This window comes from Hyperolius riggenbachi, chromosome 7 (genome assembly GCF_040937935.1).
Source record: "Hyperolius riggenbachi isolate aHypRig1 chromosome 7, aHypRig1.pri, whole genome shotgun sequence".
Lineage (NCBI taxonomy): Eukaryota > Metazoa > Chordata > Amphibia > Anura > Hyperoliidae > Hyperolius > Hyperolius riggenbachi.
In genome coordinates, this window is record NC_090652.1 from 235,272,010 (window position 1) to 235,298,375 (window position 26,366).

At 44.2% G+C, this 26,366-nt stretch overlaps 2 protein-coding genes across 2 annotated transcripts in view; both read left to right on the top strand.

Moving 5' to 3' along the window:
* LOC137524900 (uncharacterized) overlaps window positions 1-26,366 on the top strand; it is a 366,090-nt gene that overhangs the window by 218,572 nt on the left and 121,152 nt on the right. The window lies entirely within an intron of this gene.
* MYL1 (myosin light chain 1) overlaps window positions 25,640-26,366 on the top strand; it is a 29,511-nt gene continuing 28,784 nt past the window's right edge. The window contains exon 1 of the mRNA XM_068245396.1: window positions 25,640-25,907. Coding sequence (XP_068101497.1) covers window positions 25,782-25,907 — 126 coding nt within the window. The 5' untranslated portion in view covers window positions 25,640-25,781. The remainder of the gene's footprint in view (window positions 25,908-26,366) is intronic.

The window sequence follows — 26,366 nt, forward strand, 5'->3', positions numbered from 1 at the left end:
AGGGGGGAATAGTGCTGCGGAGGGGGGCTTTGAGGCGCCCCCCCCCGATAGGCAAACTAGCCGGCGGCGACCAGAGCCCCCCAGCAGGACATCCCCCTAGTGGGAAAAAAAGGGGGGAAGTCTGATCGCCCTGCCTGCCACCCAATCTGTGCTGGGGGCTGAAGAGCCCACGCAGCACAGATCATCAAAAACTCAGCCGGTCCTTAAGTGGTTAAAATTAAATGAATGGTTCTCTTTTTAGATAAAAGCTGAAATATGTGGTTCTATTCATGTCTCATGAATGTGTTTATTTTCTACATAGTACAGGGTTAGTGAAGGGACTGATCAGAGGATGCCACCCTGACAAGGTTGTTCAGTTTAGTAGCAATTTCCTCATTCCTTTATGGATTTTAAAATTTAAAACAATGTATATTAATATTTCTTTCTGAAAATTTGTTGTTTGAACACCTCGGCACGTCCCTCAAATCGGTCTATTTAATGGCCTTGTGAGATTAGCTCAGATTTGTTTGTCAGACTATGTATTTGATTACACCACACTTGAAACTAATATATAATAATTTATTATTATTTAATCATGCAGTTGTTTTTCCTTAACCACACTACAAAATGTACTCTGCTGTGTGCTTTAAGGGCCCTTTCACATTGGGGCGGTGCGGTATTACTGCACCCCACCACCGAGCAATGAAAGTTTATGGAGACTTTCATACTTCTGCGGTACGACGCAACGCGATGGAAGTGGCGTTTTCATTGCATCCCCAACGCAAGTCCAAAACTAAGTTACCATGCAGCTTCTGCATAGACTTGCGGCAATCTGCATCGGCCCGGAAGTCATGTTAGTCTAAGCAATGCGTGGATTTTGAAGCAATTACCACCGCAACGTCGCGGGGCACATGCGCGGAAGTGTATTTTTACAATACGCTTCCATGTACTTCCGCATACACTGAAGCAGGAAGTGACTGCAAGCGTGTGTCACTTCCTGAATTACTGGTAGCCAGACCGGAAACACGGCTTATGAACACGGTGTTCCCTGAAGGCCTGTTTCTGGCGGAGCTATGTGGTGCGGTGAAAGCGACGCACCGCATCGCTAATGCTGGTTTACAGTGTGAAACCAGCCTGAGGTGCCCATACATCTAGCAATGTTTGGGCCGATTGACAAAGAGACAGATCTCTCTCTGATCAAATCTGATCAGAGAGAGATCTGTTGACCTGCACATACACTACAGGTTGATAGCTTTCAGCATGAAATCTATCTGGAATCGGCCTAGAAATGCCGCCTCTGCTGTCTACCTGGCAGCCCCCTGAAATGTAAATATTCCTCTGGTGCCCATGTGGTGTAAAGGCTCACCATTCATCTGGCGCTACTCAGGGCCTTGGTGGAGGAGGCCAGGAGTTGTGACAGCAGGATAGGAGAGATTTTACTTTGGGGGGGGAACAGGGGTGTAGCAATAGGGGTTGCAGAGGTAACCACCGCATCAGGGCCCTTGGGCCAGAGGGGCCCCGAAGGGCCCCCCCTTAACTACAGTATTAGCTCTCTATTGGTCCTGTACTCATAATAATCACTTCTATAGATACTTTGAATAGTGGTAATTATTAACAAACTGTTCCCCATCCCCTTCTTGCACCTCAGACACTGTAGTTCCATTGGTAGGTTTTGGTGCGCCGTATCAATTGCTATGTATAGAGTGCTTGGGGGGGCCCCTTTGTAAAACTTTAATCTAGGCCCACAACTCCTTAGCTACGCCACTGGGGGGGAACATTTACACTTGGGAGCGTCGAGGCAGGTGGAATCTGTCCTAATATTGAATGCTGTTACCGTTGCCCTTGCGATTCAAGGACTTTCGACCAGCTTCTTTCCAAAATGTCCAATCAATGCATTTAACCAATTTTGGTTCAAAACTGGTGGAATCATCGATCAGGCATGCTTGTTGTGGCACAGATTTTCATCCAATTTGATAAAATGATTACATCAGATGGTCAATCGGGCTGCATAGTCAGTAGGTGTGTGGCCACCTTTATTCTTCTGAGAATACTCTGTGGATTAAATGAGTTAGATGAATAACTTTGACTTTGTCTTATGTTTATCTCCCGGTGAGCACCCTGGCTGTAATAAATGGAAAGTATGACAAAGGATAATTGCAGAAAGGATGCAAGTTGAAAACCAGTTGTCTGTCTACCCATAGATGCTGCAGCTTACCCCCTTGCTATTCAAATGTTTCAAGGCCATCTTATATCCGGGAAAGAACTGACCTTGCAAAGGTCATAAAACAAGTGTGGACATCATAATCTTCACACCCATAAAGTGTAGCCACAAAAACACTTGATCTGAAGGATGGACCCCTTTATTGGAGGCAGTAAAGTAGTAGTTGGGGCCTCCTTACAGCTCTGGACCCCCTGTAGTTACACCCCTGGGCATAACAAGCACCCTCCATTGATGAAAGCAAGCATGCTGTCTTATGTGAATAGTCAGTGCACTCTGAGCTCTCAATAGCTGTTCATCTAGTCTAGATTTAATTGTATAGTGGAAATAACCTCCAACGAATAAGTGTTCTATCCTTGGTACCAAATACTGCAAAGAATGATTGGTGATGACAGTCCATCAGCGTAACTCTTCTAAGCTTAGCAGAGAGTGGTTACAATTACAAAGGCAAATGTCTGTGGTATAATGAGTTTTGTATGCCATGGCTGCATTTCACCCCTACAGCAAATGGGTACAAGGACGGGTACTAGGGGCATACATGACTCATGGGAATCTTGAAAAGACCCCCAACTTCTCAGTACACTTAGTACCATTAAGCTGGTCATACACTATTAAACTACTTAAAGAGGAACTGTCGTGTAAATCTTAACATTTAAAACACATACAAATGAGAAGTACATTTCTTCCAGAGTAAAAAGAGCCATAAATTACTTTTCTCCCATGTTGCTGTCACTTACCGTAGGTAGTAGAAATCTGACATTACCGACAGGTTTTGGGTTAATCCATCTCTTCATGGGGGATTCTCAGCATGGCCTTTATTCTTTATAAAGTCAGTCCCTGAAAAAGATTTATACAATGATGCTGGCCAGCCTCCCTGCTTGCTGCACACTTTTTTGGCAGTTGGACGGAGCAACTGCCATTCACTGAGTGCTTTTAAAAACAAAGAAAACCATGAGAACCCCCCCCCCTCCCCCCATTAGAAGATGGGCTAGTCCAAAATCTGTCAGTAATGTCATATTTCTACTACTTACTGTAAGTGACACAAACATAGGAGAAAAGTAATTCATGGCTCATTTTACTCTGGAAGAAATGCACTTTACATGTATTTTACATTTTAAGATTTTCATGACAGAGGTCCTTTAAAAAAAATACTTAATTACTATTCAAGACTAAAATACTATTAGTCTTAGTGATTAAAAATATGAATCAAGTCTTGATTAAAAATGACCATTCTTTTCCCAACGATCAAATTTACGCTTCACATATGGCGATTAACCGCTAACATGGCCAAGTTGAAATCCTCTCCTTCACCGCTGCTCCCGATACTGGGAAACCCTCACTTTCAACCAGGTTTATCTGAATCATTTATGTCTACATGGTTTAATTTAGGTTTTTTCAACCTGAGGAACTGGATACACCCCCTCTCAGGTAAGGTCCACACTAAATCACAGATAGAAGAAAAAACCCCTCTTACTACTAAACTAATCTTAGAACTTAATCAAATTACCCACTTTATTAATTCGCTCATCCCCAAATTACCTTCACCCTTTACTCCATCACCCTTTGAACAATTATGTAATCACAAGGGACACCAAAAGGGCCTGATTTCACAGATTTATGGACTACTCCTCACTAAGTCAGGCTCCTCCATCCCAGACCATCCCTATATGACCAAATGGTCAAATGTACTTCCCTTCTCTGTTTCCATAGAAGACTGGTACGAGATATGGGAAAATGCCAAACATTCTTCCATGTGTATCCAAATCAGAGAGAACATATATAAAATCATCTTTCGATGGTATCTCACCCCTGAAAGACTATCAAAGATTTACCCGGGCACTTCAGATCTCTGCTGGAGGGGCTGTAATGAAAAGGGCACCCTGGAACACATCTTCTGGTATTGTCCCATGCTCACTCCTCTATGGACCAAGGTCCAAGGTCTTATTGCTTCCACTACTGGCACACAAGTCCCGCTCAACCCCCTTCACATGTTATTAGGCAAGCCTTTCACGAAAGGGAGAAAACACACAAACCGGCTAGTCAATCATATACTTACGGCTACTAGAATAACCATAGCTTCAGCATGGAAAAACATAGCTCCACCAGATATCTCTGAAGTTATCCTGAAAGTCAACTGGACCAGATCTATGGAACAACTGACCGCTTCACTAAGAGACGCAGAAAATAGCTTCCACAGAATCTGGGACTCATGGCCCTATTCCTCGCCTGTTTACCAACCCCCTTGACTACCAGAACCTATTTTTAACGAACCCTTATATTGACTATAAACTACATAGAGAGACATCCCTCCCATCTTACTTATTGATGTTTAGACCCCGGCATAACATAACTCCGACACCTAATACAGCTTTCCAAAATAACTACAGGTAACCTAGGACGACCTATACCTACATAAGACAGTAGGAACTGCTCTCTTCTCTTTCTTTCCTCCCTTTCTCTCTCACTATAGTTAGGCCTACATCCCACAGTAGGTCAAGTTGCTAAGAATAAGTTTGATGCTCCTGATTACAGGATCCGACATAGATGATAAAACTTGTAAGAGTGAAAACTACGGTATCTATTATACCCAGCAAAATAGTACCCCAGGATTAATAGCCTATCTTAAAGACCATAGAACCTCCCTGGACCCTCTATAAAGAACATTTTCATCAGATCCTTTCGAGAATAGCTTTCCTCTGCTCCTGATGATCCTCCTCCACTTCTTTAAGCAATGTTTAATTGTTACATATATTTTCTCAACAAATGTACAACCTGTTCAATTACTTATACCGTGAAAAGTATATGATGTACACTGGAAGTTTTTTTACTTGTTGAAAATAAAAAATAGTATGACAAAAAAAAAATATATAAGATCAAATTAAACAAGTTAAACACCCAAAAAAAAAAAAAAAAAAAAAAAAAAAAAGACCATTCTTTTATGGACTGAGCTGACGCTGAGGCAAGTGGTGCATAATTAATATCTGCATGTCTTTGTACTGCGCATCAGAGGCATAACTATAAATAATGGGCCCTCCCATGTTACAATGTGTAGTATGCAGGCAGTATACAGCAATCTTTCCTTACCAACTGTGACAAATATAGGCAAATATAGTTGTTCTGAACAGACTGATGTGAACCGATCGTATGGCTTTGCATAGGATCCGTTTGCATCTGTTCAGTTCCATTACACTAAACAAAACGTTTTTTGTGCCAGTGTGAACGCGGTTTCAAACATTTAAAAAAAACGTTATCCTTTTACAAACAATTTGATACTTTGTTCCGTTAAGCTATGCAATGATAAGAGGGGTAAACTATAAAACATCTACATATTGCTGCTATATACATAAGTCCCTGAGTAAAGTGTAAGTTCAAGAGACTGGACTCTTATACTTTGTGTATTATTGCTTTTCCCCACATTCCAATGTCCTTAGTAAATCTGCATAACTCAAAATGGGTTGTGTTCAATATATGTTAGTAAAACTGCCATAAGCATAGAGCTCACAGCAATTTTACTGGTACTTCCAGGCCTTTCGGTAGCGCACATTGTGCAAACCATGTTACCTAGCATGCACTACCCTGGAAACAAACCTGTTTACCTAGGTAACACGGTTTGCACTAACTGCAATGCGCACTACCTAACAGTTGGAGGTACAGGTAAAATTGTCCTGCACTTCCTGCACACAGCAGTTTTAATGAAATTTAGTGAATACCCCTTAAACATTACATTACATTGCAAGGCAGATCTTACATTACTAGTGAATATGAAAAAAAATGGGTGATCTGCCTTGGCCCTTTTTTCAAGTTAATGTGAAACTTGTTAGTTTTCTGACAAACTGATTAAAAATAAAACAATATACAGACTTATTCAATTCACATATGGTCAATCTAACTGTAGGAGACTAACTATTAAACTATAGCTTTTATTGGATCATTAAAACTCATATCCTAAAGCTACCTAGATTAGATAAAGTGACTAATGATCAAAGAGCAGGATGGGGGTTCACATATAGTAACTGGGTATCCACAGCGACTACTGTTTAAGCTGGGAATAACTACCCCCTATTCATGTCCTCAGTACATAATTACACCACCCAACAAAATACAACATGTTTCGCCCACCTAAAAATGGGGGGCTTCATCAGGGGAAGAAAGTGTTCAGTGCTCTGGAGTGCAAAAGGCTGCTAGTCTGAGCTGACAGGATACTTGTTATGTGATCTATTGTATTATAATGGGGTTTTATGGTGCACCTGTGATTTTGCACGGAGCACTTTCTTTCCTTGACAAAGCCCCACATTTTGAAGGGGTGAATCATGTTGGACTTTTGTTTGGTGGTATAATTTATATACTGAGGTCAGGAATAGGGGGTAGTTATTCCCAGGATAAACAGTAGTTGCTGTGGATACCCATTTCCTATACTGCATGTGAAACCCTGTCCTTCTCTAGTAGCTTATTTAGGCAGCTTTGAACATGTGATTTTTACTATCAATAAATTACATTTTAATATTTATTCTCCTCTTCATAGGTTAATCATAACTGATTAAAAATGACAGGAGTGAAACTACTGCTTTTTTTTTTGTCTTCACCCTTCTGAATAAAAGCATTTTCTGTTTATGCAAAGAGCCAAATTAATCCATGCCATGCACTGATGAGGATCAAACAATCCGAAACAGTCTGTATGCATGTTGGATTATTATGGCTCTGTACACATTAACAAGCTGACACATCATTGCATTCCAGCGGTTCTGGAGGTGTGTTTAGCTTCTAAGGGTACAATCTTTAATTTGCATATATTCAGCAGTGGTGCTCTGGGAGACATCTCGAGCTCACTCCAACCTGAATTATCGCAAATTCTTTCTGTTTTAGGAAAGCAAATTTTTGTTTTGTTTTTGTTTTGTGTTTCTGTTTATGCAAAAATCTCTTATTGCCTCTTCATTGCATCTTTATAAAGCGAAATATATTGCATTTAACTTTGGAAAGGAAAATCACTGTTAAAATACGGGAAAAAAGAAGTTCCATTTTGGCTCTCTGTGAATGGCCCCACTGGAAATCAGCCCCACGATACTGATTTCCGGGTCCAATGTCTCTTTAAAAGCAACTGATTGCTGAAAATGCTTTGAGAAAAGGTCGGGTTTCATAATAAATCATCAGTGGTGTCTCTGAGATGCCATACTGATTTGTAATGTGGGCCGGTAACAGAGTAATAGGGACTCCTCCTCTCAGGAATAGAGTTACTTGTGTGTTTTGCATGGAGAGGGAAACAGTAATTACTAAACCATGAGGCACCTGACTTATATACTGCTGGAGGAAGCGTGTCGCTGCCAATTTAAAGGTGCATGCTGTGCAATAGCTTTTTCTGCACAAATACAACAGGAGCTGAAAAACAACTACTGTATTACCTCTTTCTTCAATATGTAAAAAAGGACCTTGTTTCCACATAATTCAATACATGTTAGCAGGGATGCCACATGCAAGCTGTTTTATGTCCCCTCCAACAACTCTTGAGAGTTACCCAATCTGGGAACAGGTATGCAGTCTCTTGAGAGCCAGGTTGTCTGGAGGCAGGGCCGAGCCGAGGTCCACCCAGACCTAAGTGCAACGCTCTTGCAAACCTTTACTCCCCCCCCCCCCCCCCCCCCCTCCCGGGCCGGATTTGTACTTTTTACCGCCCTAGGCCTGCTGTCACCAGCTGCCCCCCCACACACACACATCAATATATGAACGCAAGTACAACTACAGTCACACTTATGCACTGAATAAACCTATTCAACCAGAGAGTGATACAGTATTGGAACTGTGGAGTATAGGTAGATATGTGTGCACTGTGTGTGAAAGGAAGCTAGCAGTTAGAACTGTAGGGGGTGAACTAGAGATGTGTAAAGGTAAGTGGGCATTTACAATTGAGGGTCCAGAGACCAACTGTGGCGGGGTGGGGGGCGGTGACGGGGGAAGGAGTAGTAACTGAAGAGGTGGTCAGTGGGAGGAGGGATCAGTGAGGTTGGGGTGAGGAAAGAAAAGATAAAGGGGGGCAGTCAAAACTAAGGTAAGATTTAAGGGAATTGCCAGGGCCAGCGTTTCCATAGCGGCAAACTGAAAACCACTTCCTGCATGCCCCCCTTCCCCTCTATAGAGACTCTACAGCTGCTAGCATGCCCCTATCCCTCCACAGAGGCACTACAGCTCCCAGGATGCTCCTCCCCTTCCAGAGGCACTGCAGTTTCCAACATGCCCCCTCCATTACCATATAGAACTGGGTTGACCACCAGGGCCCCAGAGCTGGCTGCTGGGTTACCCATTGTGAACAGTGGTCCCCTGAGATCCTTGTAGAGTAGTTACAGTGGAGCGCAATTCCTCCATCTGTGTGCGTCATCCTTATAGGCGCCTTATGGCGGCACGTACATGTGCTGATGGGTTACAGAGAGGAGGTGCCTGTGAGGATAAAGCACAGTGGAGCATTCCAGACAGGTAAGCGTGGACTGCTGTGAATACTCTGCAGAAGTTTTGGGGGGGGGCACTTATCACTTTGGGGAAAACCAGGGGGGTTCGTGGAGTGACATGCTTGGAATTGAAGTGCCTTATAATTGTAGGTTGGGCTTGCTGGGAGCTATGTTGCCTTTAAAGAGGAGGAGGAGCATCCTGGGAGCAGTAGTGCCTCTATGGAGGAGGGGGTTGAACCTTCTTGCTGGGAGCTATATTGCCTCTATAGAGGGGAAGGAGTATGCTGGGAGTAGTAGTGCCTGTGAACGGGCATGATGGAAGGAGTAGTGCCTCTTTGCAGTGGGGGGACATGCTGAGAGCTGAGGGAGGGGACAAAAGGACCACCTAATGCTGCTTCGGGGGGATAGGAAGAAACATGCAGTAACAACAACGCTAACTTTCAAGCATGCAGTTGCAGCAGGAGTTATTCTCAGTCAGGAAACAGATCATGCAGTTTCCTGCATCGTGGTGTAAGACTTCTCCTCTGTACACTGGGGAAGGCTTCACAGAGTGCATTGCTTTTCCACGTGTGAGCTCAGTCCCGCTCAGCTGATCACTCTCTCCCTCCCCCGCACTTTGCTGTCGGGACTCGGAGGGGAGAAGGGACAAATAGCTTCCTGCTGTGGTCCTCCTGATTTGTGCATGAAGGTCTTGCTCTGTATCTAGCTGTGCCCTGAGGGTTGCTGATCTGTGTCCCAGGCTCCCAGCAGCATAGCGAGAGCTCCTTACATGCTGCAGACGCTGTTCCTGTGCTCCCATCAGCTGATTGGCTACTTTGCTCTGGACTCCTCTGTAGCTGCCTGCACGGCGCACGCAGACACACGCAGGCAAGGACATGCTGCAGCGTGGAAAGCGGGCGGCTGCAGACGGAAAGAAAAGCAGACCTGTGTCCCATTGTGGGGATGGTTGGGAAATGTCGCATTTGTCTCCCCACCCGCCCCAAACATAGTTCCGCCCTAGGAACTGGAATAGGAGGCCTGCCCCTAAATCTGGCCCTGCTCAGTCCACCAAGCCAATTGATACCTTTTCACTAATGAGATTAAGGCTGGGTTCAGTCTATGCCAGATGCACAAAGGTGCATTAACAGTGTATCCTGAATGGATATACTGTGCCCTATAACAGTGTTCACCCATATATACACACTACTCAATCGTTGTCTATCCGCTCTACCACTACGACTGTCGCCACCATTTAAGTCCTCCACCACTGCCATATGTATCATTGTTGCCACTGACGCTTGGCTCGAGAGACAAGCACCGGGGTATAGATCAAAGCCCTGGGAGAAGCATCAGGTTCCCATTGGATTGTATAAAAACACCTGGTGCTAGGGAAGATTCCCATTGGTCTTTTGATACCAATGGGAGCCTTATGCTTCCAGTGGGACTCCAATAGATAACTTATATACTCGTGTATAAGCCTAATTTTTCAGCACAAAAAATGTGCTGAAAAGTTACCCCCTCTGCATATATACGAGTCCGTGGAGCAGAAAGGATGGTGGAGCATTTTTTTTTCCTGGCAGTAGAGCATAAGGACTAGTGGTCCTGCTCTTGCCAGCTGGCTCCCTGCTGTGTCCTTGCCTCTCATTCCCTGCAACATGGTGTGCAGAGTGTGTTGCTCAAGACTACTAGTGTTCACTGACTTAAAGAGTGGTGTGTACAAGCAATGTGCCAGTGGTGCAATGATCGGGGATTCTTCCTGTGGGGCATTTGATGTGTCTCATATCTATGTCGCCATCTAATGGTGTCTAGAGACACAGCAGAGACAGTTGGTGGTGTCTTGTACTGGGGGTACATCTGGCTACTGTGGAGGGGGTTATTCCGGGGAAGGGGCTTATATGAGAGTCGATTACTTTTTCTTGGTTTCTGAGGGAAACGTGATTACCTCGGCTTATACGTGGGTCAGCTTATATGCGAGTATACACTGTATATGCTGGCGCTTGTCTCCCAAACCAAGTGGCGGTGCCAGCAGCGGCAGAGGAGCTGTATAGTGGTGGAAGACATAGAAGACAAAGGTGAGTAGAGCAGGAAAGGATAGGGAAAACAAGCTTGCATTGCTTCTGTGGACATCCACAGCAGGGATGAGCAGAAACTACGCCAGTACGAATTTACGCATCGTAGTTCACATCTACACATCGTAGTTTGTAGGTGAAGTTTCAAAACATTGGGTATCATTCATAAACAGGCTGTCGGTAGTGCGGGAAAACACCGTTCTTCTCCGCAACCGGTAATTAAGACTTCTGGGTGGGCATTCATAAAGAAGTCTGCCTGTTGCGGAAGAAGTGCGGAGGTTTTCTGGAGGAAGCTGGCGGCAGCGTGGCGGAAGACATGCGGAAACTTAAAAGCTGCCCGATTCCCTCCCTGCGCTGCTCTGTCTGATGCTGCTTGGGAGGTCCCTCCCATTCATTTATATGTATTCCGCCCACCTATCGCTACTGTCGAGCAAGCGGTATTTTCCTTCCGGATACCGCTTGCTCTAATCTTTATGAATGGATGTGTTTGTTACTTTTTCTAGATTAATCTAGAAAAACTCCGCACAAGGCGGAAATGTATCGCTCTGTCACCTTTTCATGCGGAAAGAGCCTTTATGAATGGGGCTTATGCTGAGTGGTCGGGAAAGTCACCGGTGTTAAGCATTTCCGCATGCGGAAATGCTTTATGAATGATACCCTATGCTTACAAATTTACGCATAGCAAAGTACCGCTACGCGTAGCTTACACCCACTATATGTAGTTAACATGTGTATTGCGTAGTGAACTATGAATGCGTTACTCACATCTAATTTTCCGTGTGCGATTGTATGCTTACAAATTTACGCATTGGAAAGGGGTATGTACATATAGAAGAGTTCCTGGTAAAGGCAATTAATGAGGAATACATGCAGAAAATGTTCTGCATGCGGGCATAAGCATCCGCATTTACTACGCTTCGCACTTCGCGTAATTGCGTATTTTAACGCGTAGTCTATGAAATGCATATGAAGCAAATATTTGATTTCGAAGCCGTAGTTTGGCTAAGCGTATTTGCGAAAAACTACGCGTAGTCCCAGTATGGCGAAGTTGGCTGACTACGACCATCCCTAATCCACCTGCAGTGTCCAGAAATATCAATATGGTCGGGAACATGCACGTCACTTCCATTCCACTACGTTTTAAGTAGCAAGTGTGAATGGATTCTATGCTTAACACATCAGGCCATTTTTATACCCAGTGTGAACTGACCCTAAGGCAGGGCTCACACTTCAATTCCATGTTTGTGACACACAGACTGCGTGTTTGTTCACTCTTTTGCTTGCATGGTTTGCCGTACAGTGCTTTTTATATTACATTACTTCTCCACATTATAATGGACAACATTATCTATGTTATCCAAACAAACTTTCTAGAGTGCATATCTGGATAACATGAATGTTACCATATTATTTTTATTTAGAATCAATGGAAAGCTTGGCTCTATCGAAACATTTATTACCAATAAAGTGGAAGTGCATGATACAAACCCGACATTGGTGTAGAGTATATGCAATCGTCCTGGCACTGGGGGTGCAGAAGTGTGACAGTGGGTGCCGGGTGGTGCACGGCCTGGTGACTGTTTCGCTATGAACTTAGCTTCTTCTGAGGCTGAATGCGAGGCTGAACGTTCCCCTCCTTGTTCCACTGTCAGCCCTAATAAAGTCTATGACTCGTTTGGGTTGCCAATTAAGGTGCAATCGATGAGGCGCACAGTCAAGTGCGCCTGGGGGGAGGGTTAAAGAAGTCCCAGGTAAGTTTGTCACTTTTCTCCTCTCAGGTGGGATTTAATTATTTGTATGTTTTAGGATATGGGTGGAAACCGGAGTGCCCGGAGGAAACCCACACAGACACGGGGAGACCATAAGAACTCTTTGCAAATGGCTGGAATTTTAACTGAGGCCCCTGTGATGCAGGACGAGAGTGCTATCCACTATGCCACCTTGCTGCCCTACCATAGCGATCTTCATGCTGTGAAAAGAAACATGCATGTTGTAATGCTGTGTCATGCCTGTATTATAGCGCTGGCATCATGCAATGCTCTTTGCGTGAACTTAACCTTGATGCAAATGTACAGACCTATCTGCAGAAAAAAGCAGATGGCTGCAAAGGTTTGTTTTTAGACCTCTTTTCCACGGGCTGTTGAGCTGTGTGCTCAGAAAGCAGTTACCAGGCAGCAGTGAGCAGTTATCAGGCAGCAACAAGCAGTTACTAGGCAGCAGTGAGCAGTTATCATGCAGCAACAAGCAGTTACCAGGCAGCAGTGAGCATTTGGATAGTTTGAGAGGCCTTTCACTGCCTATCAACAGTCTGTAGAAAAGAGGCCTGACTTGGGCGTTTGCTGGGGGAATTGCTACTGGTGGGGGGCTTGCACTTTGTAAATAATTACTGTATATATGTATAGCACTCTTTGAAAAAGCCGTAGGGTGAAACATGTTAGAGTTCCATATTGCAGCACTTTTGTAAATAGCACCTCATATCCACTCTGCAATCTCTCCAGTATTTTCACTTTGCAGCATATACCATACTACTACTAAGGGGCTCCCTATGCAGGTTATCAAGCCTGCATCTGAGCTTACCTGTTGTATATTCTGTATAGTGTAGTAGGTTTACATGCAACCTCTATGTGGAATAGCTACACCACAATTGTTTTTGTGGGGGATCAGCAAAGACCTCCACATTGGGCTCTATTCTCAAAGACTTCCCGCATGCGGTAAAGTACATGCGGAAAGTTTGCACCCAAAATACCGTCAAGTTGGAATTCTCAAAATGTTCCGCATGTTTTTTCCGCATGTGGAAAAAGTGTGATAAAAGTGCGGGATTCATGCGGAAAACTTTCCGCAAAAGTCGGTATTTTCCGCAATAAAAGATCAATTCTCAAAATTGTTCAGGCGCATCATTTCGTCGTTAATTACCGATTTTTTTATCACCTACAAGTAGTAGGTGATATATTCCGCATCCCATTGACTTTAATGAAGTGTGGAGGCTTAAGGGCTGTGCTTGCTGGACTTTAACTTTTTTTTTTTAAACACTTTTTCATGCGACCTTTTTATCGCATCATTCCCGCATGAATAATGGCTGTTTCCGCATCTTTTTTCCCGCATGCGGCAAACATGCGGAAAATGTTAGTGAATGCTGAAAAAATGCGGAGTTTACCGCTGGCGGGAATTTAGCGGTAAAATTTTGCGGTACTTTTGGCTCTTTGAGAATAGAGCCCATTATATATTGGTCTCTGCACTTATGAGAAGTGTTTTAACCTACTGAGGAGTAACCTGATACGCCTGTTCCCTCCTTTTGAGCAAATAGCTCTTTTAGATATAAAGCGACTTACCTGTGCTTTCTAGTACCTATAGGGCCTGTCCCCCTTGGACTTAGTGTTTGTTCTAAATGTACAGACCTATCTGCAGAAAAAAGCAGATGGCTGCAAAGGTTTGTTTTTAGACCTCTTTTCCAAGGGCTGTTGAGCTGTGTGCTCAGAAAGCAGTTACCAGGCAGCAGTGAGCAGTTATCAGGCAGCAACAAGCAGTTACTAGGCAGCAGTGAGCAGTTATCATGCAGCAACAAGCAGTTACCAGGCAGCAGTGAGCAGTTGGATAGTTTGAGAGGCCTTTCACTGCCTATCAACAGTCTGTGGAAAAGAGGCCTGGCACAGACAGAAAATCACATTAGTTGTGAGTGTGCCTATTGAGTTTCATAGCTTGTCAATTCTAATGAGAATTCACATTGCATAAAAGTGCCCATGAATTTCATAAGTGAAATCGCTCCATAAAATGAACCCGAGGTGCCCCCCCCCCCCCAAAAAAAAAATTTAAGATAATTAATTACCTAGTCCTAGGTAGAAGGAAGCCTCTGGATAGCCCCATCTCCTTCTTGACTGCACTGTTGCTGCACACAGAACCTCTGAACATATTCTACAAGAGCTTGTCAGATATGTTCTCGCTGACATACTTGCCTCCTTCTTGCATGAGCGCCACCATACTGTTCCTGCATGAGTATGGCTGGGCCTGTGCAATAAGCCAAAGCTGCTCGTGGACAAGCGGCTTTGGTTTATTGCATAGGCGTGGCCATAGTCGCACAGGCACAGTATGCCTAGGTCTTGGCAGGGTCCTGGCCAGTGGCAGTTTGGTTAAGGAGGACATGTAAGGGTTCCCTCATCTTGGGTATGTATATTATATTCTTTTTTTTTAGGCCACCTCAGGTTTTCTTTAAGAGTCCCCCATCCATTAGTACATTTTTTTTAAGTAGACAGCAGTATACTACAGTGATCAGATCAACATAAGACAGGACTTCTGCTATCAAAAGTGCTAGGTTGTGCAAAGGAGCAGCACAAGTTAACGATTGGTATGTGGATAGCATCAGTCATATACTTGATCCAAGAATCGCATAGTGTATGTGTCCCTTTAAGCCAATGAGTAGTAAAGCAGTCAGGGGTCTCTCCCACACCGTCCCCTCTATGCCCCTATGTCACAATGTGAATGCCAGAGGCACTCACGCTGCAATTTGCAATGCAAGCAGACCTGTCACCGGCGGCGTGACGTCTGGTTGTTACATGACGCTGTTGCCATGGAAATGCCAAACTTCTAGGAAGTTTCAAAATCTTTCTGGCGCCTGGGTCCCTGCATCTGTTGGTGACTCAGCGACCAGTGAGTTACTGCAGCAACAGAACATACAACATAGAAAGTCCAGGGAGAAGGGCTGGGGTAGTGGGTCCTACATGACCTCAGGAAAAAAGGGGAGTGCAAGTGTCTGCTAAACCCCGTCCAGGTACCTGCTTAACGTTAACCCCATCCAGACCCTAACCTCTTCCCTTACCATTAACCCCATCCAGACCTTAACCTCTTCCCTTACCATTAACCCCATCCAGACCCTAACCTCTTCCTTTACCATTAACTCCATCCAGACCTTAACCTCTTTCCTTACCATTAACCCCATCCAGACCTTAACCTCTTCCCTTACCATTAACCCCATCCAGACCCTAACCTCTTCCTTTACCATTAACCCCATCCAGACCTTAACCTCTTCCCTTACCATTAAGTCCTCCCGACCCTAACCTCTTCTCTTAGCATTAACCATCTTCTGTCCCTAACCTCTTTCCCAAACATTAACCCCCTCCAGACCCTAACCTCTTCCCTTACCATTAACCCTATCCAGACCCTAACCTCTTCCCTTACCATTATCCCCTCCAGACCCTAACCTCTTCCCTAAGCTAAGAGAAGACCCTAACCTCTTCCCTTACCATTAACCCCATCCAGACCCTAACCTCTTCCCTAAGCTAAGAGAAGACCCTAACCTCTTCCCTTACCATTAACCCCATCCAGACCCTAACCTCTTCCTTAAGCTAAGAGAAGACCCTAACCTCTTCCCTTACCATTAACCCCATCCAGACCCTAACCACTTCCCTAAGCTAAGAGAAGACCCTAACCTCTTCCCTTACCATTAACCCCCTCCAGACCCTAACCTCTTCCCTTACCATTATCCCCCTAGTGAAGTTTAGAGGGGTCGCAGCCAGCACGCAGTACACAGATGTATAGAACAAAGGCCGTTTATTTGGCAGCAGAACATAAACAGCTTTACTTCAGCAGAAATGAAGAAAACAAACAGTAGCTTACGTCAGCTTTGGTAATGAAAAGTCCAGTTTGTTCAAAGTAAGGATAATTTCCCATAGGCCAAAGCCACACTCACAGCAGTCCACCGTGTGGTTTGGCTTCCAGTAAGTCCAGTATGCCTCTTTCACAGGATATCCAGTAGCCAGCATGCTACCACATCAACACCCTCCTCCAGACTGCCTGTGAGGCTGCTCATATACATCATTAACATAACATTTGCATATTATTCATGAGGCTCTCAGCTTTACTGACAAACCAGGTGTGTGCCTAGAGCCAGACTCCCTCCCATCCCAGGAGTCCGGCCCTGACAAGAGAAAGGAAAAAAAAACAGACAAGCAGCAATTGCTTGCTGCTTCATATTCCGGACTTCCTTCCTAGGACCACACAGGGTTTTAAAGGGACCACAACTCAAATATCGGGGAAACATACCTCCCATCCAGCACCCATCCCCAATGACCTCTACACCCTCCAGGCCCTAACCTCTTTGCTAACCATCAACCCCCTCCAGACCCTAACCTCTGCCCTTACCGTTATTACCATACAGACCCTAACCTCTGCCCTTACCATGAATCCTCTTCAGACCCTAACCTCTTCCCTTACCATTATCCCTATCTAGACTCTAACCTCTTCCCTTACCATTATTCCTCTCCAGACCCTAACCTCTTCCCTTACCATTATCCCTCTCTAGACTCTAACCTCTTCCCTTACCATTATCCCTCTCTAGACTCTAACCTCTTCCCTTACCATTATCCCTCTCTCTAGACTCTAACCTCTTCCCTTACCATTAACCCCATCCAGACCCTAACCTCTTCCCTTACCATTATCCCTCTCTAGACTCTAACCTCTTCCCTTACCATTATCCCTCTCTCTAGACTCTAACCTCTTCCCTTACCATTAACCCCATCCAGACCCTAACCTCTTCCCTTACCATTATCCCTCTCTAGACTCTAACCTCTTCCCTTACCATTATCCCTCTCTAGACTCTAACCTCTTCCCTTGCCATTATCCCTCTCTAGACTCTAACCTCTTCCCTTACCATTATCCCTCTCTAGACTCTAACCTCTTCCCTTACCATTATCCCTCTCTAGACTCTAACCTCTTCCCTTACCATTATCCCTCTCTAGACTCTAACCTCTTCCCTTACCATTATCCCTCTCTAGACTCTAACCTCTTCCCTTACCATTATCCCCCTCGCCTCCAGACCCTAACCTCTTCCCTTACCATTATCCCTCTCTAGACTCTAACCTCTTCCCTTACCATTATCCCTCTCTAGACTCTAACCTCTTCCCTTACCATTATCCCTCTCTAGACTCTAACCTCTTCCCTTGCCATTATCCCTCTCTAGACTCTAACCTCTTCCCTTACCATTATCCCCCTCGTCTCCAGACCCTAACCTCTTCCCTTACCATTATCCCTCTCTAGACTCTAACCTCTTCCCTTACCATTATCCCCCTCGCCTCCAGACCCTAATCTCTTCCCTTACCATTATCCCTCTCTAGACTCTAACCTCTTCCCTTGCCATTATCCCTCTCTAGAATCTAACCTCTTCCCTTACTATTATCCCTCTCTAGACTCTAACCTCTTCCCTTACCATTATCCCTCTCTAGACTCTAACCTCTTCCCTTACCATTATCCCTCTCTAGACTCTAACCTCTTCCCTTACCATTATCCCTCTCTAGACTCTAACCTCTTCCCTTACCATTATCCCTCTCTCTAGACTCTAACCTCTTCCCTTACCATTAACCCCATCCAGACCCTAACCTCTTCCCTTACCATTATCCCTCTCTAGACTCTAACCTCTTCCCTTACCATTATCCCTCTCTAGACTCTAACCTCTTCCCTTGCCATTATCCCTCTCTAGACTCTAACCTCTTCCCTTACCATTATCCCCCTCGCCTCCAGACCCTAACCTCTTCCCTTACCATTATCCCTCTCTAGACTCTAACCTCTTCCCTTACCATTATCCCCCTCGCCTCCAGACCCTAATCTCTTCCCTTACCATTATCCCTCTCTAGACTCTAACCTCTTCCCTTGCCATTATCCCTCTCTAGAATCTAACCTCTTCCCTTACTATTATCCCTCTCTAGACTCTAACCTCTTCCCTTACCATTATCCCTCTCTAGACTCTAACCTCTTCCCTTACCATTATCCCTCTCTAGACTCTAACCTCTTCCCTTACCATTATCCCTCTCTAGACTCTAACCTCTTCCCTTACCATTATCCCTCTCTCTAGACTCTAACCTCTTCCCTTACCATTAACCCCATCCAGACCCTAACCTCTTCCCTTACCATTATCCCTCTCTAGACTCTAACCTCTTCCCTTACCATTATCCCTCTCTAGACTCTAACCTCTTCCCTTGCCATTATCCCTCTCTAGACTCTAACCTCTTCCCTTACCATTATCCCTCTCTAGACTCTAACCTCTTCCCTTACCATTATCCCTCTCTAGACTCTAACCTCTTCCCTTACCATTATCCCTCTCTAGACTCTAACCTCTTCCCTTACCATTATCCCTCTCTAGACTCTAACCTCTTCCCTTACCATTATCCCCCTCGCCTCCAGACCCTAACCTCTTCCCTTACCATTATCCCTCTCTAGACTCTAACCTCTTCCCTTACCATTATCCCTCTCTAGACTCTAACCTCTTCCCTTACCATTATCCCTCTCTAGACTCTAACCTCTTCCCTTGCCATTATCCCTCTCTAGACTCTAACCTCTTCCCTTACCATTATCCCCCTCGCCTCCAGACCCTAACCTCTTTCCTTACCATTATCCCTCTCTAGACTCTAACCTCTTCCCTTACCATTATCCCCCTCGCCTCCAGACCCTAATCTCTTCCCTTACCATTATCCCTCTCTAGACTCTAACCTCTTCCCTTGCCATTATCCCTCTCTAGAATCTAACCTCTTCCCTTACTATTATCCCTCTCTAGACTCTAACCTCTTCCCTTACCATTATCCCTCTCTAGACTCTAACCTCTTCCCTTACCATTATCCCTCTCTAGACTCTAACCTCTTCCCTTACCATTATCCCTCTCTAGACTCTAACCTCTTCCCTTACCATTATCCCTCTCAAGACTCTAACCTCTTCCCTTACCATTATCCCTCTCTAGACTCTAACCTCTTCCCTTACCATTATCCCCCTCTAGACTCTAACCTCTTCCCTTACCATTATCCCCCTCGCCTCCAGACCCTAACCTCTTCCCTTACCATTATCCCTCTCTAGACTCTAACCTCTTCCCTTACTATTAACCCCATCCAGACCCTAACCTCTTCCCTTACCATTATCCCCCTGCAGACCCTAACCTCTTCCCTTACCATTATCCCCCTGCAGACCCTAACCTCTTCCCTTGCCATTAACCCCCCCCCCCCCCACACACACACACACACACACACACACACACACACACTCCCTAACCTCTCCCCTTACCATTAGCCTAATCCAGACCCTAACCTTTTCCCTCTAACATAATAATCATAATCCTATATTGCGCTTTTCTCCTGTTGGACTCAAAGTGCTCAAGAGCTGCAGCCACTAAAGACAGGCTCAAGGGGCCACCCTGCAGTGTTAGGAAGTCTTGCCCAAGGACTTCTAATTGAATTAATCCCCTACAGACCCTAACGTCTTCCCTTAACATTAACCCTTCCCGAACCTAACCTCTTCCCTTACCATTAATCATCTTCTGTCCCTAACCTCTTCCCTTAACATTTACCCCCTTCTGACCCTGACTTCTTCCTTTAACATTAATCCTCTTCTGACCCTAATCTCTTCCCTTAAAGGACACCCGAAGTGAAAATAAACAAATAAAATAAACAATTGTATCTATCTTCCTTCTCCTAAAAATGACTTGTTAAGATATTCCACGGTTTTATTTCATATTTAAATCTACTTTTTAAGTTTTTACTGTTTTATTGTTTTTGCTCAATGACACATTCATTGAAGTATGCCAGAGCTAAAATCTATGAACTATTGACCCCTTCTATCTCTTTCCTGCTCTCGGAAGCCATTTTCTGCTAAGAAAGTGTTTTATAGTTGTAATTTCTTATCAGTGAGGGTCATACTGTAGTCTCACCCAGTCCTGACTCAGACAGGAACTGCCACTTACAATACATAACTGATGTTTTACCTCTTTCGGGCAGAGAAAAAAAAAAAAGGAACACAGCATAGTTATTTGTGTGCTAGACACTGTACATACACGTTTATCTCATCATGTCACATGTCATCACCACGGGTATCGTTTAACATTAACCCCCTTCTGACCCTAACTGTAACAATAGTGTCAGCAGGATATCAGGTTTCCGATTATGTGGTGATCTGCAGTATCACCAATAATACAGAAATAGTTAGCAAATGGCGTGTAAGACGTGACAATGTCACTAGCTTTATTGCACAAAGTGTAGTGATTGGTGCAAACAGTCATTTTCTGATAGATCCTCAGCGGTAACCTCACCAGTGGTGATGGAGGTTACAGATAGAATCACAGCGGTAACCTCACTAGTGGCAAGGGCCCACTGGTGAGAGAGAGTAGTCGGACAGATCAGGTAGGCAACAGACGGGCAGACAAGGTACAGAATCGGCAGGCAGAATCAAAGTGGAGTTCAGGCAAAAGTCGGCAACAAGATCAGATGGGCAGAAGCACAGAATCACAAGGCAAAAGGATAGTCGAGAGTTCAGGCAAGGTTAATACACATAAAGACAATAATATCAATAATAATTAAAGCTATCAAACAATTCCTATCGCTGTGTGAAATCCCCGGTTTCCTCCCGGATCAAAGCACACCGGAACTATCTAAGTCCTGAGCGCTAACACGTAGTATTCGCAACAACAGACAGCGAGCTACTGGCAGCTCGCTGTCTTTATGCTGGCAGGGGACTCCCAGGCACGCCTCCGCCAGCCTGGCCAATCAGGGGCGAGGAGCACTCCCCATGACGTCAGCCGACCCTCAAGTCAGCTGACACATCTCCGAGATGCGTAAAGGTCTCGCCGCTGGCCGCGCGGTCTGAACTGAGCGGTGGGGACGGCGGTGGTCGTATCCCCGCTGCTCGTTACACTAACCTCTTCTCATATACAGTATCCCCTTCCGATGCCCAACTTTTCCTTAAAGGGACTCCGAGCAGTGCAGAAACTATGGAAAGATGCATATCATTTTAAAGCTCTCTTTCTCCTCTTTCCAATGATATGTAAACCACCGCCCTACACCTTTTAGTTTTCGCTATTTTCGCGATCGAAATTGCAGAGTCCGCGACTTCGATCACGAAAATAGAGAAAACTAAAAGGCGTAGGATGATGATTTAGGTGTCGCCAGAAAGAGGAGAAAGAGAGCTTTAAAATGATATCCATCTTTCCATAGTTATATTGTATTACACAGGACGACACTTTCCCCAGTGTCAGCAGCTCCATTCAGCAGAATGGAGCTGCTGAATTTAGGAAAAAGTCGCCCTGTGTTATACAATGTAACTATTGGAAGATGGATATAATTTTAAAGCTCTCTTTCTCCTCTTTCTGGCGACACCAAAATCGTCGCCTTACGCCTTTTAGTTTTCTTTTTTTTCGCGATCGAAATCACGGCCGTGGCAATTTCGACCGCGAAAATAGCGCAAATTTAAAGGCGTAGGGCGGTGGTTTATATATCATTGGAAAGAGGAGAAAGAGAGCTTTAAAATGATATGCATCTTTCCATAGTTTCTGCACTGCTTGGAGTCCCTTTAATGTTAAGCCCCTCCTAATACCTAATGCTGGGAATACACGTTACGTTTTTCGCGTTCGATTCTCTGCACGATCTATTAGCCATTCCATTCCTTACTCGATTCTCTTATCTTCCGCTTGTTTTTCTTCTCTTTTTTCCATTCACATCTATGAGAAATCGAGCGGAACAGAATCGAGCGGAGAATCGGACACGTCGGAATTTTAACATCGAAGGCATCTATCGGAACGATTCTCCGCAAAAAAACGTAACATGTATTCCCAAAACAACACTAGTCTCCCCCCAGGCACCTACACTGAATGCAAACACCCCCCCCCCCCCCCCTCCCCATTACTGCTAATTTTATTCTGAGTGATCCCAACTCAATCAACTTAACCTGAAGAACCCCTACCGAATTCCTTGACACTCCTAACATATTTCTTTTGCCACTGTCTTGTTGTCTCCCATGTAGGGGGAGCAAATACAGAGACTGGAGGCATAATGGGTAGCTGCCCAGTACAAGGACTCACACTGCATGCAAACTACCCTAGGTAGCAGCTTTCCAAGGGTAACAAGAAGTGATAGAATTAGAACACCAGGCTCCCATGTCCCACATGACACCACAAAGCTTTCATGTTTTCACCCTTGGGGTCACTGATATCCCCAAAAGACCTTTCTCCTTGTGTATCCTGGAGGAGAAAGCAGCGATCACAGAGTGGACAGAGCCAAAGCTTCAGACAGCACACGATCAGAACCAGCAGGCTTCTCTCTGCTGAATGCCACCTGCTGTACCGTTGTGAATCGCTTGGGAGAGGGTTATTATAAGCAGCCACTGTTGTACGGTAGTAAGTGAAGCATAGACTGCAATGTTCTGCAGACTGTCTGTAAAGTGCTATTCTTTGTCACCTCTAAAACCTGCACACTATGAAAATAAATAATATGCAGTATCATTGTGTCATCTCTGCTGTACAATACAGGAAATTGATTTTACTACAGGTGAATCCCATCTTCTCGATGAGAAGCTACTGTATTATTTTATATTTCCCTGATTAACCCTTTATTTAAAAATAAAAATAGAATCCACGGATTGTCTGCCGGCGCTGCAGGAAGGGGTTAACCAGATGCAGAAAGTTTCTAGGGTTCTCCTGAAAGTTAAAGATGCCAAAGGTGTCTTCTAAATATAAAGCCTTTCCCCGGCACGGATTTACAAGGACATGAATTATGGCTGTGATTGCTGTGCACATATTAGTGCTAAACAGCTGGACTCTACCGCCCTATTTAAGTGTGACAATTTGTCCCAAAGTCACCAGAAAATCCTCCATCCCGACAGAAGGACCCGGGAGGCTCTCCTTTCATCTGCGGCACTGGGGTCTGATCAAGCAGTGTGACTGGGGGCTGGCAGCGTCCCATCTACCGCACACACTGGAGGAGGGGGTATGGCATGGAGACAGAGATGGATAGATAGATAGATGAATAGATAGATAGATAGATAGATAGATAGATAGATAGATAGATAGATAGATAGATAGATAGATAGATAGATAGATAGATAGATAGATAGATAGATAGAGTTATATATGTTAGGGCATGGCTTCTGTATATTTAATATTAATGTCAATTACAGTTTTCATTAAAACAGCAAGTCTGTTACATGTACACATTGCCCCCTACAACATGCACGTATATAGTGACACTACACTATTATTATTATTATTATTATTATTATTAATATTATTATTATTAATAATGTATAAGTAGATAGTCCTATGTAGTGACACTGTAGATAGGCATATGTAATGGCACTATAAGTACATAGTCCTTTGTAGTGACACTAGATAGTCCTATGTATTGACACATTGAATAGATATTCCATTTGTCAATACATTATTGATACATTGAATATATATTCCTATGTAGTGACACTATATGTAGACAGTCCTGCTAGTGACAATTATTTAGACAATCCTATGTAGTGGCTCTATAGATAGGCATATGCAGTGACACTATATCTAGATCATACAGTAGTTCTATGTAGTAGTAACACTTATGTAGCTAGTCAGTCCTATGCAGTGACACTATAAGTAGATAGTCCTATGTATTGACACTGTACGCAGATATCCCTATGTAGTAACACTATAAGTAGATAATCCTATGTAGTGACACTATATGTAGATAGTCAGTGTAGTGACACTATATGTAGAAAGCCCTATATAGTGACACTATAAGTAGTCCTATGTAGTGACACTATATGTAGATAGTCAGTGTACTGACACTATATGTAGAAAGCCCTATATAGTGACACTATAAGTAGTCCTATGTACTGACACTATATGTAGCTAGTCAATGTACTGACACTATATGTGGAAAGCCCTATATAGTGACACTATAAGTAGTCCTATGTAGTGACACTATATGCAGATAGCCCTATATAGTGACACTATGTGTAGATAGTCCTATGTAGTGACACTATATGTAGATAGTCCTATGTAGTGACACTATATGTAGATAGTCCTATGTAGTGACACTATACGTAGTCCTATGTAGTGACACTATACGTAGATAGTCCTATGTAGTGACACTATATGTAGATAGTCCTATGTAGTGACACTATAAGTAGTCCTATGTAGTGACACTATATGTAGATAGTCCTATGCAGTGACACTGTATGTAGCTAGCCCAGTATAGTGACACTTATGTAGCTAGTCAGTCCTATCTAGTGACATTAGATGTAGATAGTCCTATCTATGCAGTGACACTAGATGTAGTTTCCTGTGTAGAGACACTCATGTAGCTAGTCCTCTGTGGCTGGATAGAGGAACACAGTGCTGTGTAGGACACAGAGTGGCACACCTGTCCGCTTGGTGCCCGTCTCGGTGATGACATCTGCGACTCTAAAGTGGCAACCGGGCAGTGAGATCTACATATATAATTGTTCCCAGGCTGCGATGGCCCTTCCATTTCTTGCACTATGAATATGAAGCCCATCCTGTGGGATCAGAACATCAGGAACTTTAGCCAGGCTTCCACATGTAATTAATATACAAAAGCACACAGGACGGGGGGCCTGTGCGTACAGTACATTCTCTCTGAAACAGGAGGAGGTGACAAGGACGACTTGCCATATACGTCTGCTTTTATTTTTAAACCCAGGGCTGCACACTGCTTGATCAACACTTTTCCGCAAATGAAAGATAGAGAATTGGGGGAGGGCGGAATCTAACTATGTGAAAAAAGGGGGGCTGGGGTGGGAAATGAGATGGTGGGGGGAGGAGAAGGGGGGCTACTAGAGACTTTCCTGTACCCCACTGCTTTGAAAATAAATTCCAAACTGAAATCCCATGTGATCCCAGGACTTGGAATGCATGACGAGGGGGGACTTGGGTGTGATTTATTATTTAACAACAGCAAAAAAATTCCAACCAGGAGAAAAACTTGCAACAAGATGTCAACAAGGGCTTTCCAGGCAGCTTATTCGTCTGTTTGTCCTTTACACTTATCCCAAAAATCCAGGCAGGCTGAAAAAAATAGAAGTCCCGTGGCTTGCTGAAGCCCTGACCCCTTATATTCCATTTATAGTCTTAGTCCTGATGACATCCTCCTTGCCTCGGGAACTGTCCAATCCAGCAGCATGCGTGCAGATTGTGTTAGGTACTAAGCGAAATATAAATATGCCCTAATAGTGAAAAACACTCCGGGTTCCACATCTAGGCTCTGGGCTGAGGATCGTCCTGATCTTACCTCCAACGCTCCAGCTTGCTCGCTTCTTTCTGGATTCTTAAACTTCCTGACTGTTTCATTTAAACAAAAAAGTACAATGGCACCCAAGAAGGATGTGAAGAAACCAGCAGCAGCTGCTGCCCCTGCACCGGCACCAGCCGCAGCCGCAGCCCCAGAACCTGTCAAACCCAAAGAACCAGCATTTGACTTGTCCAGTGTGAAGGTAACATCAGGGCTGAAGAGGGGTGTGAGGTGTGTGGTCACTGGAAAGACTGGGAGAGTGGGGCACACGCTGGGGTGACTGATTTAGGTCACTTTATAGGTATTTTCCCCAAAAACATTACAATACAATTTAGGAGTTGTATCTCCTCCTAGCACTTTGGAGAGTAATTTCCTCCTAAGAATTTGTGGATTAATCTCCTCCTAGCACTCTGGAGAGTAATTTCCTCCTAAGAATTTTTGGATTAATATCCTCCGAACACTTTATTTTGGTGTTTTTCATAATTCACTTTCTGATAGCTGGCTTGCATGATTATATCTTTGGATTCAGTGATGTTGTAGATTTTGTGTGACTTTATACTTACTAAACTTGGTATTGAACTGAAAATAGGACTAACTGTAGTTATTCTTTTATTAAACATCACATATTGAGGTCTTACCTGTCATGTATATGAGGATGATG